General features: G+C 50.4%; 1 protein-coding gene across 3 annotated transcripts in view; it reads right to left on the reverse strand.

Annotated features, from left to right (window-relative positions):
• Positions 1 to 284: 284 nt before the first annotated feature.
• CBFA2T2 (CBFA2/RUNX1 partner transcriptional co-repressor 2) overlaps positions 285 to 12354 on the reverse strand; it is a 185252-nt gene continuing 173182 nt past the window's right edge. For 2 of the 3 annotated variants that reach the window (XM_038750179.1, XM_038750178.1), the window contains exons 11-12: positions 10061 to 10251; positions 285 to 569 (exon numbers count right to left, since the gene is read on the reverse strand). In XM_038750179.1, coding sequence (XP_038606107.1) covers positions 285 to 569; positions 10061 to 10251 — 476 coding nt within the window. The remainder of the gene's footprint in view (positions 570 to 10060; positions 10252 to 12354) is intronic. The other variant, XM_038750180.1, reaches the window with a different exon arrangement.

Raw genomic sequence — 12354 nt, forward strand, 5'->3', positions numbered from 1 at the left:
CCACCTGCGTGTTGGCACTGCCCGACTGCGGCCCGATGCTCCAAGGGGAAGGTCTCTGCCGATCCAGTGAGGCCACCTTAGCCGGGAAGATTAAGGAAAAGTCACGGCAGGCCAGCAGGGAGGTTGCTGGGCCTTTCTCACCGACCGGTACCGTCGTGTTCAATGAACTGTTCCCCTACCTCTCACCCAACCAGACTCGTGCCAAAGCCCGCAAGGGTCCCCGGAATGCATTTCAACTCTTCCCTCTGCGAGCCGGGGGTCGATCCTCCCGCCCGCCCGCCCGCTTAGAGTCCATTGGCGTCTATCGCCGTCACGGAGGCTGGGGTCGAAGACCGGGAGGTGGCCGCCGAGGTCTTGTCCAGGGCCGGGCTGGGCGCTCCCTCGGTGGGTTTTGAGACGGCGGACCGCCCCGCCGGCGGCGGGAGGGCCTTGTTCTGGCCCAGCAACCCTTGCCCGCAGATCCGGTGATGCCTCTCCCAGTCCTTGTGCTGGCAGAAAGAGCCGCAGTAGCGGGCAATGTTGCACCCGCTGCACGTCTCGCTGGCTTTGCGACCACAATTCCAGCAGCTCTGAAAAACAAAAATGTACTTTAGAGAGCAGAACTCGGGGTGGGGGAGAGGGGCAAAATGCCACTTTAGCATCCACCTGGCTTGGGAATTAGATCCACACTGAGAGCCAAGCATCCGTCCGCCACCGGAAGAAAGGGAGCGGGGTCTGGATCAAAAATCCACACGCCCCTGACGTTCAGGGAAGTGGGCAGGCCTCCGCCCCTCTGGCCTGGAATGCCAGGAAAATCTGTATCACTCCAAAAGGGCACTTTTCTTCCCCTCTGAATCTACAAGCGTTCACGTGTTCGGGAGGTGAATCCTTCGATCCGGGCAGCATCCCCCGTCGCGGAGGGCACGGGTTGAGTCGGCTACGTTTTCTCGGTCGTCGGCCCAGGCCCCGGCCGGAGACATGCGTCGAGGGGAGGGTTTTGAAGGCAACAGAAAGGAGGAGGAGGGCAACGGACTCTGCCTTGCCAGGTTCGGAGTCGACCGACCCTGTTCCGGGCAGGGCCAGACAGGGTGCGTCAGGATTAAATAGAGCAAGAAGAGTGGCAGATCCGGGCAGCTTCCTTTACCGTTCGGGGCAATTACGAAGAGTACGCGAGCACTGGGCAAGCAAGCTGAGGTACTCGGGTCCAAGTTGAGTGCTAGGACAGGGAGCAGGACGGCGTGCGCGGAGTAGCACGGTGTAATGCACAGAACACAGGCCTCGGAGTCAGAAGGTCATGGGTTCTAGTCTCGGCGCCCCACTTCTCTGCCGTGTGAACTTAGGTAAGTCGCTTCAGAGAAGTCACTTCAGAGAGAAGCTGCGTGGCTCAGGGGAAAGAGCCCGGGCTTTGGAGTCAGAGGTCATGGGTTCAAACCCCGGCTCTACCAATTGTCAGCTGTGTGACTCTGGGCAAGTCACTTCTCTGGGCCTCGGTTCCCTCGTCTGTAAAATGGGGATTAAGACTGTGAGCCCGCCGTGGGACAACCTGATCACCCTGTAACCTCCCCAGCGCTTGGAACAGTGCTTTGCACACAGTAAGCGCTTAATAAATGCCATCATTATTATTATTACTACTTCACTTCATTGTGCCTCAGTCATCTGTACAATGGGGAGTAAGACTGGGAGCCCCATGTGAGACCAGGACTGCGATCAACCTGATTGCCTTGTAGCTACCCCAGTGCTTAGAACAGTGGCACATAGTAAGCACCTAACGAACACCGTAATTATACTGAATCTTCATTTGGCAGTTGAGATAGCTGAAGGACAGGGAAGTAAAGTGACTTGCCCATGGTCAAAGAGTGGGCATGTGACACAGTGAAGATTAGAACCCAGGTTAATTAGGAGAAGCAGAGTGGCTCAGTGGAAAGAGCCCAGGCTTTGGAGTCAGAGGTCATGGGTTCAAATCCCGGCTCTGCCAATTGTCAGCTGTGTGACTTTGGGCAAGTCACTTCACTTCTCTGGGCCTCGGTTCCCTCATCTGTAAAATGGGGATTAAAACTGTGAAACCCCCCGTGGGCCAACCTGATCACCTTGTAACCTCCCCAGAGCTAAGAACAGTGCTTTGCACATAGTAAGCGCTTAATAAATGCCATCATTATTATTATTACTGCCTCACTTCATTGTGCCTCAGTCATCTATAAAATGGGGATTGAAGCTGTGAGCTCCACATGGGACTGTCTCCAACCTGATTATAGCCCGTATCCACCTTTTTTTAGTACAGTGCTTGGCACTTTTTAAGCGCTTAAATACCATATTTATTAATTATTATTATTCAACGTATTCTCCCTTATTGGCTCTGCTTCCAGCAGTCGGCGTTTCACCCCAACGGAGCTCTGTCTGTGGACGCTTTAACACCCGTGTTTGCGATAATTCACACACGGTTTTCCCCGGAGGCTCTCAGGAAGCCTTACAGGCTCGTTTTCGATAAGAAAAGCGCCGTTTCAAAGCACAGCAACCAGGTGCAACCAGGTGAGACCGTTCCCGGCGTGCGAAGTCTGGCCAGGAAATGAAGCAGAGCCCTCGGGATGGTGGGAAACCGCGCGTCAGCTGGGACGGGGGCAGGGGGGTGGGAAAATGTACCACCCAGGAGGTTAGTTTAAGGAGAGGACCCCCGAAGAGCAGATCTGGAGATCTGAGAGAAAGTTTCTCCTCCTGGAATGGCGACAATGGAGGGGTTTGTAATGCCAACCAACGGCTGCCGGGGGTAGGAAGATGGAGGTCCCGGGGAGGCGACCACCCGCAGAGCTGGCCGGGCAAGGGCGACGCTGCCGCAGCAGCGTGCGGCCCCGCGGCTCTCGCACATGGGGCAGCCGCGAGGGCTTAGCAGATGTTCCCTCAGAAGTAAACATTTTGGGCAGTAATTTATGGCGCGTGATGAGGAGCCCAAGTCAGCCGTGCTGCTCTAAAAATCCAGGCTCCGTGAGACACAGCCATCTTCTAGGAGAAGTGAAATGTGAAAAACTAGCTCCGCTGAATTCTTGAGAAACTGGGTCATAGTTTTAAAGCTACGTGAACTCTTGCGTAGTTACCTTAAGGGCTGGATTATTATTATTATTACTACTAGTACTGATAATAATTATTATTACGGTATCTGTTAACACTTACTAGGTGCCAAGCACTGTTCTAAGCACTGAGCTAACTACAAGGTATGGCAGGCTGTCCCACGAAGGGCTCACAGTCTTAATCCCCATTTTACATGAGGTAACGGGCAAAGAGAGGTTAAGTGGCTTGCCCGAGGTCACACAGCAGACGGGTGGCGGAGCCGGGATTAGAACCCAAACCCTCTGATTCCCAAGGCCGTGCTCTTTCCGTTACCATATTTCGAAGATGCGAAGCAGCGTGGCCCGGGGAAAGAACCAGGGCTTGGCAGTCAGAAGACCTGGGTTCTAATCCCGGCTCTGCCAACTGCTTGCTGTGTGAACTTGGCCAAGTCATTGTAATAATAATAATAATGATGATGATGGCATTTATTAAGCACTTACTATGTGCAAAGCACTGTTCTAAGCGCTGGGGAGGTTACAAGGTGATGAGGTTGTCCCACGGGGGGCTCACAGCCTTAATCCCCATTTTACAGATGAGGTAACGGAGGCACGGAGAAGTTAAGTGACTTGCCCAAAGCCACACAGCTGACAACTGGCGGAGCCGGAATTTGAACCCATGACCTCTGACTCCAAAGCCCGGGCTCTTTCCACTGAGCCACGCTGCTTCTCTCTGCCTCCATTTCCTCAACTGTAAAACGGGGCTTAATACTAGTTCGACTCGGTATCGTGTGGGACAGGGACTCCGTCCAACCTGATGAAGTTGCATCTACCCCAGTGCTCAACACATTGTACGCACTTACATATGATAATAATGATGATTATAATAATATTATTATTGAGAGTGTGTTCCCAACAGTGACATTTTTTCAACAGGAGTTAGTAATGGGCCCAGAACTGTTGGTACGAGGGCATCTTACTGTCTTCCTATAATAATAATGATAATGATGATGGCATTTATTAAGCGCTCACTATGTGCACTGTTCTAAGTGCTGGGGAGGTTACAAGGTGATCAGGTTGTCCCATGGGGGGCTCATAGTCTAAATCCCCATTTTACAGATGAGGTAACTGAGGCCCAGAGAAGTTAGGTGACTTGCCCAAAGTCACACTGCTGACAATTGGCGGAGCCGGGATTTGAACCCATGACCTCTGACTCCAAAGCCCGGGCTCTTTCCACTGAGCCACACCGCTTCTCAGCTATAATGACAACAGCAATAAATACTGGGCTAAAGCACCACACCAAAGGGCACGCAGCTAGTCAGGGCTTGGGGCTCGCAGTCTGAAAGGTGGAGAGCTGTCTCACACAACTCCTGGGCCCCAAGACCTAAAACCAAAGAGGGACATCACACTGGGGGGGAAAATAAGCCCCACGGCACCCTGTCTCCAATGAGGCTCACGGAATGAACTTTCCCCGCTCCCGGAGAGCGTGCCAGCCAAAACCCGCACTACACAGATACTTGCCGGCAGAACGGGGGGCCAGCTAGAGTGGGGAAACGGCAAGCGGGGCCGTCAATGACACGATGAAGCCCAACCTCAAAAATGTGGAATGGATGTGGGCTGGGGGGACAGGCTGCCGTGGCCTGCTGCCTGAGAAAAAGTGAATTTAGACGGCAGTGATGAAAAGAGCTCCGGGTGCTAGAATGCGTCACTGACTGCAGACTCAAGCAAAGCAAAAGTCTACAAATTTATTCGATTGTTAATAATAATGACGCTTGTTAAGTGCTACGTGCTAAGCACTGTTCTAAGCGCAGGGGTAGATAGGAGTTAATCAAGTTGGACATGGTCTCCGTTCCACTTGGGGCTCACAGTCTGAGTAGGCGGGAATTGGAATTGAATCCCCACTTTACGGAGTAGGTTGCTGAGGCACAGAGAAGTTAAGTGACTTGCCCGTGGTCACAGCAGACGCGTGGCAGAGCCGGGATTAGATCCCAGGTCCTCTGATTCCCAGGCCTGGGCTCTTTCCGCTACACCATGGTGCGTCTCACTGTTCTCTCCCAAGTGCTTAGTACAGTACAGGACAGAGTCGGCGCCGAAGAAATACCACCGAATGCCAGATGACAATAAACGCTCTGGGTGCGAGGGACAGCTATTCACACAGACTCTCAGCTCCACTCACAGAGAACTTTATTGGGGATGCCTTCCCTCCCCCCCCCACCCTTTTAGACTCCCCCTTTTAGACTGTGAGCCCACTGTTGGGTAGGGACTGTCTCTATGTGTTGCCAACTTGTACTTCCCAAGCGCTTAGTACAGTGCTCTGCACACAGTAAGCACTCAATAAATACGATTGATGATGATGATGATGATGAAAAGTCTAAGCTCATCTGCTTCTGATGTGCCCCACAGGAAGTCACTTCTAACTAGCGTTAGTTTGAAAAATCATCCCGGGACACCCAACTCTCACTGATTTTAAACTCTGACTGAAGTGTCGAGGGCTCCTGAACTTGTCGGCTGCGGGGACGGGGGGAACAGTAGGAGGGAGTCTCCTGAGGATTTGGAAGTCTCACCAGGAATAAGACTCTCAGGTGCACGGAAGTTTCCTGCTACAATGAATTAATGAATCCATCAATCAATTAATGAATCCATCAATCGAGCACTTAGAGCAGTGTACTAAGTGCTTGGGAGAGTACGATGTAACTGAGTTGGTAGCTATTTTCCCAGCCCAAAAGGAGCTTACGATCTAGAGGGGGAGACAGACATTATGATAAATTATGATTATTATGATCATCTACGCTGATGACACCCAGATCTACATCTCTGCCCCTGCTCTCTCCCCCTCCCTCCAGGCTCGCATCTCCTCCTGCCTTCAGGACACCTCCATCTGGATGTCCGCCCGCCACCTAAAGCTCAACATGTCGAAGACTGAGCTCCTTGTCTTCCCTCCCAAACCCCACCCCCTCCCTGACTTTCCCATCTCTGTTGACGGCACTACCATCCTTCCCGTCTCACAAGCCCTCAACCTTGGTGTCATCCTCGACTCCACTCTCTCATTCACCCCTCACATCCAAGCCGTCACCAAAACCTGCCGGTCTCAGCTCCACAACATTGCCAAGATCCGCCCTTTCCTCTCCATCCAAACTGCTACCCTGCTCATTCAAGCTCTCATCCTATCCCGTCTGGACTACTGCACCAGCCTTCTCTCTGATCTCCCATCCTCGTGTCTCTCTCCACTTCAATCCATACTTCATGCTGCTGCCCGGATTATCTTTGTCCAGAAACGCTCTGGGCATATTACTCCCCTCCTCAAAAATCTCCAGTGGCTACTGATCAATCTGCGCATCAGGCAGAAACTCCTCACCCTGGGCTTCAAGGCTGTCCATCCATCCCCTCGCCCCCTCCTACCTCACCTCCCTTCTCTCCTTCTCCAGCCCAGCCCGCACCCTCCGCTCCTCCACCGCTAATCTCCTCACCGTACCTCGTTCTCGCCTGTCCCGCCGTCGACCCCCGGCCCACGTCATCCCCCGGGCCTGGAATGCCCTCCCTCTGCCCCTCCGCCAAGCTAGCTCTCTTCCTCCCTTCAAGGCCCTGCTGAGAGCTCACCTCCTCCAGGAGGCCTTCCCAGACTGAGCCCCTTCCCTCCTCTCCCCCTCGTCCCCCTCTCCATCCCCCCATCTTACCTCCTTCCCTTCCCCACAGCACCTGTATATATGTATATATGGTTGTACATATTTATTACTCTATTTATTTATTTTACTTGTACATTTCTATCCTATTTATTTTATTTTGTTGGTATGTTTGGTTCTGTTCTCTGTCTCCCCCTTTTAGACTGTGAGCCCACTGTTGGGTAGGGACTGTCTCTATGTGTTGCCAATTTGTACTTCCCAAGTGCTTAGTACAGTGCTCTGCACATAGTAAGCGCTCAATAAATACGATTGATTGATTGATTGATTGATTGATAAATTATAGCTACATATATACAAGGGCTGTGGAGCTGAGGGTGGGGTGAATAAAGTGCACACCATCAACCATAGCTAATGAGCATTTAGAGCAGTGTACTAAGTGCTTGGGAGAGTACGATGTAACTGAGTTGGTAGCTATTTTCCCAGCCCAAAAGGAGCTTACGGTCTAGAGGGGGGGACAGACATTACGATAAATTATAGCTACATATACAAGGGCTGTGGAGCTGAGGGTGGGGTGAATAAAATGTACACTATCAATCACAGTTATCTAGCACTTAGAGCACTGTACTAAGCGCTTGGGAGAGTACGATGTAACTGAGTTGGTAGCTATTTTCCCTGCCCAAAAGGAGCTTACGGTCTAGAGGGGAGGACAGACATTACGATAAATTATAGCCATATATACAAGGGCTGTGGAGCTGAGGGTGGGGTGAATAAAGTGTACATCATCAATCATAGTTATCGAGCATTTAGAGCACTGTACTACGTGCTTAGCAGAGTATGATGTAACTGAATTGGTAGCTATTTTCCCTGTCCAGAAAGAGCTTACGGTCTAGAGGGGAGGACAGACATTATGATAAATTATTGCTACAAGGGCTGCGGAGCTGAGGGTGGGGTGAATAAAGTGTACAAATCCCAGTGCTAGGGTAACTCAAGGAAGGAGTTGAGAAAATGAGGGCTTAGTTGGAGAAGGCCTCTTGGAGATATGATTTTAATATGACTTTGAAGGTAAGGAGAGTGATCGTCTGTGGGATATGAAGGGGAAGTTTCAGACCAGAGGCAGGATGTGGGCGAGACGAGATCAAGGGACAGTGAATAGTTTGGCAATAGAGGAGTTTGCTGGATTATAGTAGGAAATCAGCAAGGTAACATAGGAGGGAGCAAGGTGACTGAGGAATTTCAAGCCACTTGACCTTAAAGTTAAGGTCACTTAACTTCTCTGTGCCTCAGTTCCCTCATCCATAAAATTGGGATTAAGACTGTGTGCCCACGTGGGACAACCTGATCACCCTGTAACCTCCCCAGCGCTTAGAACAGTGCTTTGCACATAGTAAGCACTTAATAAATACCATTATTATTATTATTATTATTCAGTTTGGCGGGACGATGAAGGTCACGAGCGCTGGAGTAGGAAGTCCTCCTTCCCTGCCACAGAGCCACCACGCGCACCGGCTTGGAGAGGTGCCGGGTTCACTAACACAGAAGTGCAGTCGAGGCAGTGATGGGGCTCTTACTCCATCTCCAGTTCTCAATGCAGTGGCAGCCACACTGGACTGATTAGCAAAATGAGAGGGCAGGTGTGATGCCCGGGGGGAATTCCTGCAAGGAGAACAGTCCTGGAAAATCATTCCCGGCAGCTCGCTTCCAGAATGACCCAACTCACTGCTCTTTCCACCTCTTCTTCTTTCTTCTCTGCCTTTCCTGAATCAGGGTGGGGCGGGCCAAGTTTTTGGGAGAGACTTGCTGGGGCCATTGAGGGAAGCTCTCCCTTGCTTCCTCTGGTGGATGTTCGGGAGGAGCAACACACCACGAACGTTGGTCGTTGCGATGGATGGAAAGCTCCTAGCTAGACATTCTACCTTTATCCCAGTAATAATAATGGTATTTGTTAAGCGCTTACTATGTGCAAAGCACTGCTCTAAGCGCTGGGGTAGATACAAGGTAATCAGGTTGTCCCCCGTGGGGCTCACAGTCTTGGTCCCCATTTTACAGATGAGGTAACTGAGGCCCAGAGAAGTGAAGTGACTTGTCCAAAGTCACCCAGCTGACAAGTGGCAAAGTTGGGATTCGAACCCATGACCTCTGACTCCAAAGCCCGGGCTCTTTCCACCGAGCCACGCTGCTTCTCTAGTGACACTCAAGGGCACTTAGGGCCTTGAGGCAGGTGGAAAAATCGCACGGCAAGGCCTTGTATTCCTAAAATCAATGAGGAGGGTAGATTAAAGCAAAAAGCAAGTTTCTGTCCTCCACTTGAATACTGTGGCGGCCATCTAGAAAGGACACGATGGAGCTATAGAAGAGGCAACCAAGTGATGGGTGCTCCAAGATGGAGAGATGAAGACAGAGGGGGACATGGTTACACACATGTAACAACAAAAATTCACAAAATTTGGAAGGGGTGAACCACCAGGACAAAGTAGTAAGTTCACCACAAACCCAAGGAAACATCTCTTCACCCAGTGACCTCAACGGCTCAGCTTGCTGATTAGCATTCAGCTTCTCACCTCCTACCGAGATATCCCAGATGCTGTGAGGAAGAAGGCACACACACCGGCCATATTTTACCCTGCTGTCAGCAGTGTCTGTAGTTCCTGCCTAGTTCAGCAAATGGTTCAAGATGATGACACGATACTCTCCAGGCCAATATTTCGGAGCCGGTGTGAATATTTCCTTAGTTATCTGGAGAGCTAATGGAACGAATGAATGAACTGTACTCTACAGGCAGGACCTAGGGTAGCGAAGCAGCGTGGCTCAGTGGAAAGAGCCCGGGTGGGCCCGGGTTCAAATCCCGGCTCCACCACTTATCAGCTGTGTGACTTTGGGCAAGTCACTTAACTTCTCTGGGTACCTCATCTGTAAAATGGGGATGAAGACTGTGAGCCCCCGTGGGGCAACCTGATCACCTTGTTAACCTCCCTAGCGCTTAGAACAGTGCTTTGCACATAGTAAGTGCTTAATAAATGCTATTATTATTATTATAAAAGACATGGATGTTTCAAGTTTGAAACCCAAACGATAACGAGTAATGGTTACACCCTCGCATCATCTTGGGTTGTGTTTAGAGGCCCTAACAGACTCCAGTGATACGAAAGAACTATATGAACCCATGAGTCACAGAACATTCCGGAGTTTAATTAAAAAGTGATTTTGCTCTGGCTTTCTATTAGGCACCTTATGTGATTCACCTACCTAGGTGATGATTTTTCTACCCTTTCATGCTCGTTTTTGTGTCCTAAAAGGTCCAATTATAATTTCTGCTACTGCCAAGATGCCAAGCATGCTGGAGATCACTAGATAGGATAAAACACACCAAAGGAGAGATTTCAGCTCCCAGCGAGGGGCAAGGGCTGGGCCAGATGGCGGCAGCTTTACCTCCGTAGACTCTTCTTGCTCATTTATAACGAGGAAGGCATCTTCCGTGGCTTGGCGCTTGGCATCCGCTATGGTTTGCTCCATCCGGGCTCTCTCCGAGGCGATCATTTCAAACGCCTTCTGCTCGGCCTCAGCCACCGCTTTCTGCACTTCGGACATGGCTTGGCGTTTCACCTCATTCACAGCTTCTTCTAGAGGAAAATAATAGGATCATTAACTGGTCTGAGAGAAACTCAAAACACTGCCGAGAAATAAACGGAACGATCAGTGGAGCTTGCTCTCAAAATAAGCACAGACAGACACCTCACGGAGTAAACACCCACACACATCTGCCTGGGAAAAACTGTTCTGAAACCAATTTTTAACTCGGGGTCCCTCCCCTTGTCAGCATCCCACGGGAAGCAGCATGGCTTAGTGGAAACTGCCCAGATCTGGGAGTCGGGAAACCGGGTTCTGATCCCTGCTCCACCCCTTGTTTGCTGCTGTGTGATCTTAGGCAAGTCACTGAACTTCTCTGAGCTTCAGATTCTTCATGCGGAAAACAGGGATTAGATTCCTGTTCTCCCTCCCCTTTACTCCGTGAGCCCCATGTGTCCGACCTGGAGGTATTATTCCAGTGCTTAGCATCTAGAGAAGCAGCGTGGCTCAGTGGAAAGAGCCCGGGCTTTGGAGTCAGAGGTCATGGGTTCGAATCCCGGCTCCACCAAATGACAGCTGTGTGACTTGGGCAAGTCAGTTAACTTCTCTGTGCCTCAGTTACCTCATATTCATTCAATCGTATTTATTCATTCATTCAATTGTATTTATTGAGTGCTTACTGTGGGCAGACACTGTACTAAGCGCTTGGGAAGTACAAGTTGGCAACATATAGAGATGGTCCCTACCCAACAGCGGGCTCACAGTGTAAAATGGGGATTAAGACAGTGAGCCCCCCGTGGGACAACCTGATCACCCTGTAACCTCCCAAGCGCTTAGAACAGTGCACTGCACATAGTAAGCACTTAATAAATACCATCATTATTATTATTATTATCTAGTAAGTACTTAAATAACAATAATAATAATGATAATACTATAACTGTGGTAATTTTTATCATGTGCCAACACAGTACTAAGAGCTGGAGTTGATACAAGAGGAACAGTCCCCGTCACTGCCCAAGCAGGATGGAGAACAACTACTGAATCCCCATTTTACAGTGAAGAAATGGGCACGGAGCAGTGAAGTGAAATTCCCAAGGTCACACGGCAGGCAAGCGGGTACAGAAGCAGCGTGGCTTCATGGACCGAGCATTGGCCTGGGAAGTCGGAAAGAGCTGGGTTCTAATTCCTCTTGAAAACTTGTCTGCTGTGTGACTTTGGGCAAGTCACTTCACTTCTTCGTGCCTCAGCTCCCCCATGGGCGAAATGGGGATTGAGACCGTGGGCGCCGTGTGGGACATGGACTGTGTCCAAACTAATAAGCTCGTTTCTACGCCAGCGCTCAGTACAGTGTCTGGCACATAGTAAGCACTTAAATGCCATTAAAAAAAGTGGCAGAGCCGGGATTAGAACCCACATCCTCTGACTCCCGGGCCCGAGGTCTTTCCAATAGGCTGCGCCCGGGGGAGGCTTCAGCCCCAAGGTGTAGAGGATGTCTATCGGTTCTACACCACTCTCAATTCTCAAGCTCTAAAACTCCAACTCTGATGTCTGGAGGTTTTCAGAGCTGCTCCATACCAGAAGTGGCTTCTGGGCGGGTAGAATGGGTTCCCTAAACCTCTGGGAGTGACCCGCGGGGCGTTCCGGCTCTGTGGACGTGGGTAGATGCAACTTGGCACATGGTGGGCGTTCCATAAATTCCAAACAACAAAATGAGGGCCAAACATTTTCAGAGCCACAAACATTTTTACATCTGAAGCAAGTTTCAGATCCTGCACCACCATTCGATGGTCCAGAAGGGTTACTCCCCCAACACGTTAGCTAGGTCACTGCTCTAAATCATCAAATATCACCACTCGCTGGTCTGCAAAACCAAAAAGACCATCTTTTCAAAGCCTCACGTGTGCCCCGCTGGGGAGCATAATTATTACCGAGTGTTTTGGCTTTAAAGAATAGAAGCTCCCAAATAGAAGAATAGCAGATCTCATTTCAATAGCCAAAGCACAAATGTTTAATTAACGAGGTATAAAGCCATAATCCATAAACACCTTCATCTTCACTAAGAACCATTATCCACATCAGTTAATGTGTCCACTGGACACATCACTTTACTGGATCCTAGGCGATCCGATATTCGAGTTCGGTGGAAATCACTT

Source organism: Tachyglossus aculeatus, chromosome 8 (genome assembly GCF_015852505.1).
Source record: "Tachyglossus aculeatus isolate mTacAcu1 chromosome 8, mTacAcu1.pri, whole genome shotgun sequence".
NCBI lineage: Eukaryota > Metazoa > Chordata > Mammalia > Monotremata > Tachyglossidae > Tachyglossus > Tachyglossus aculeatus.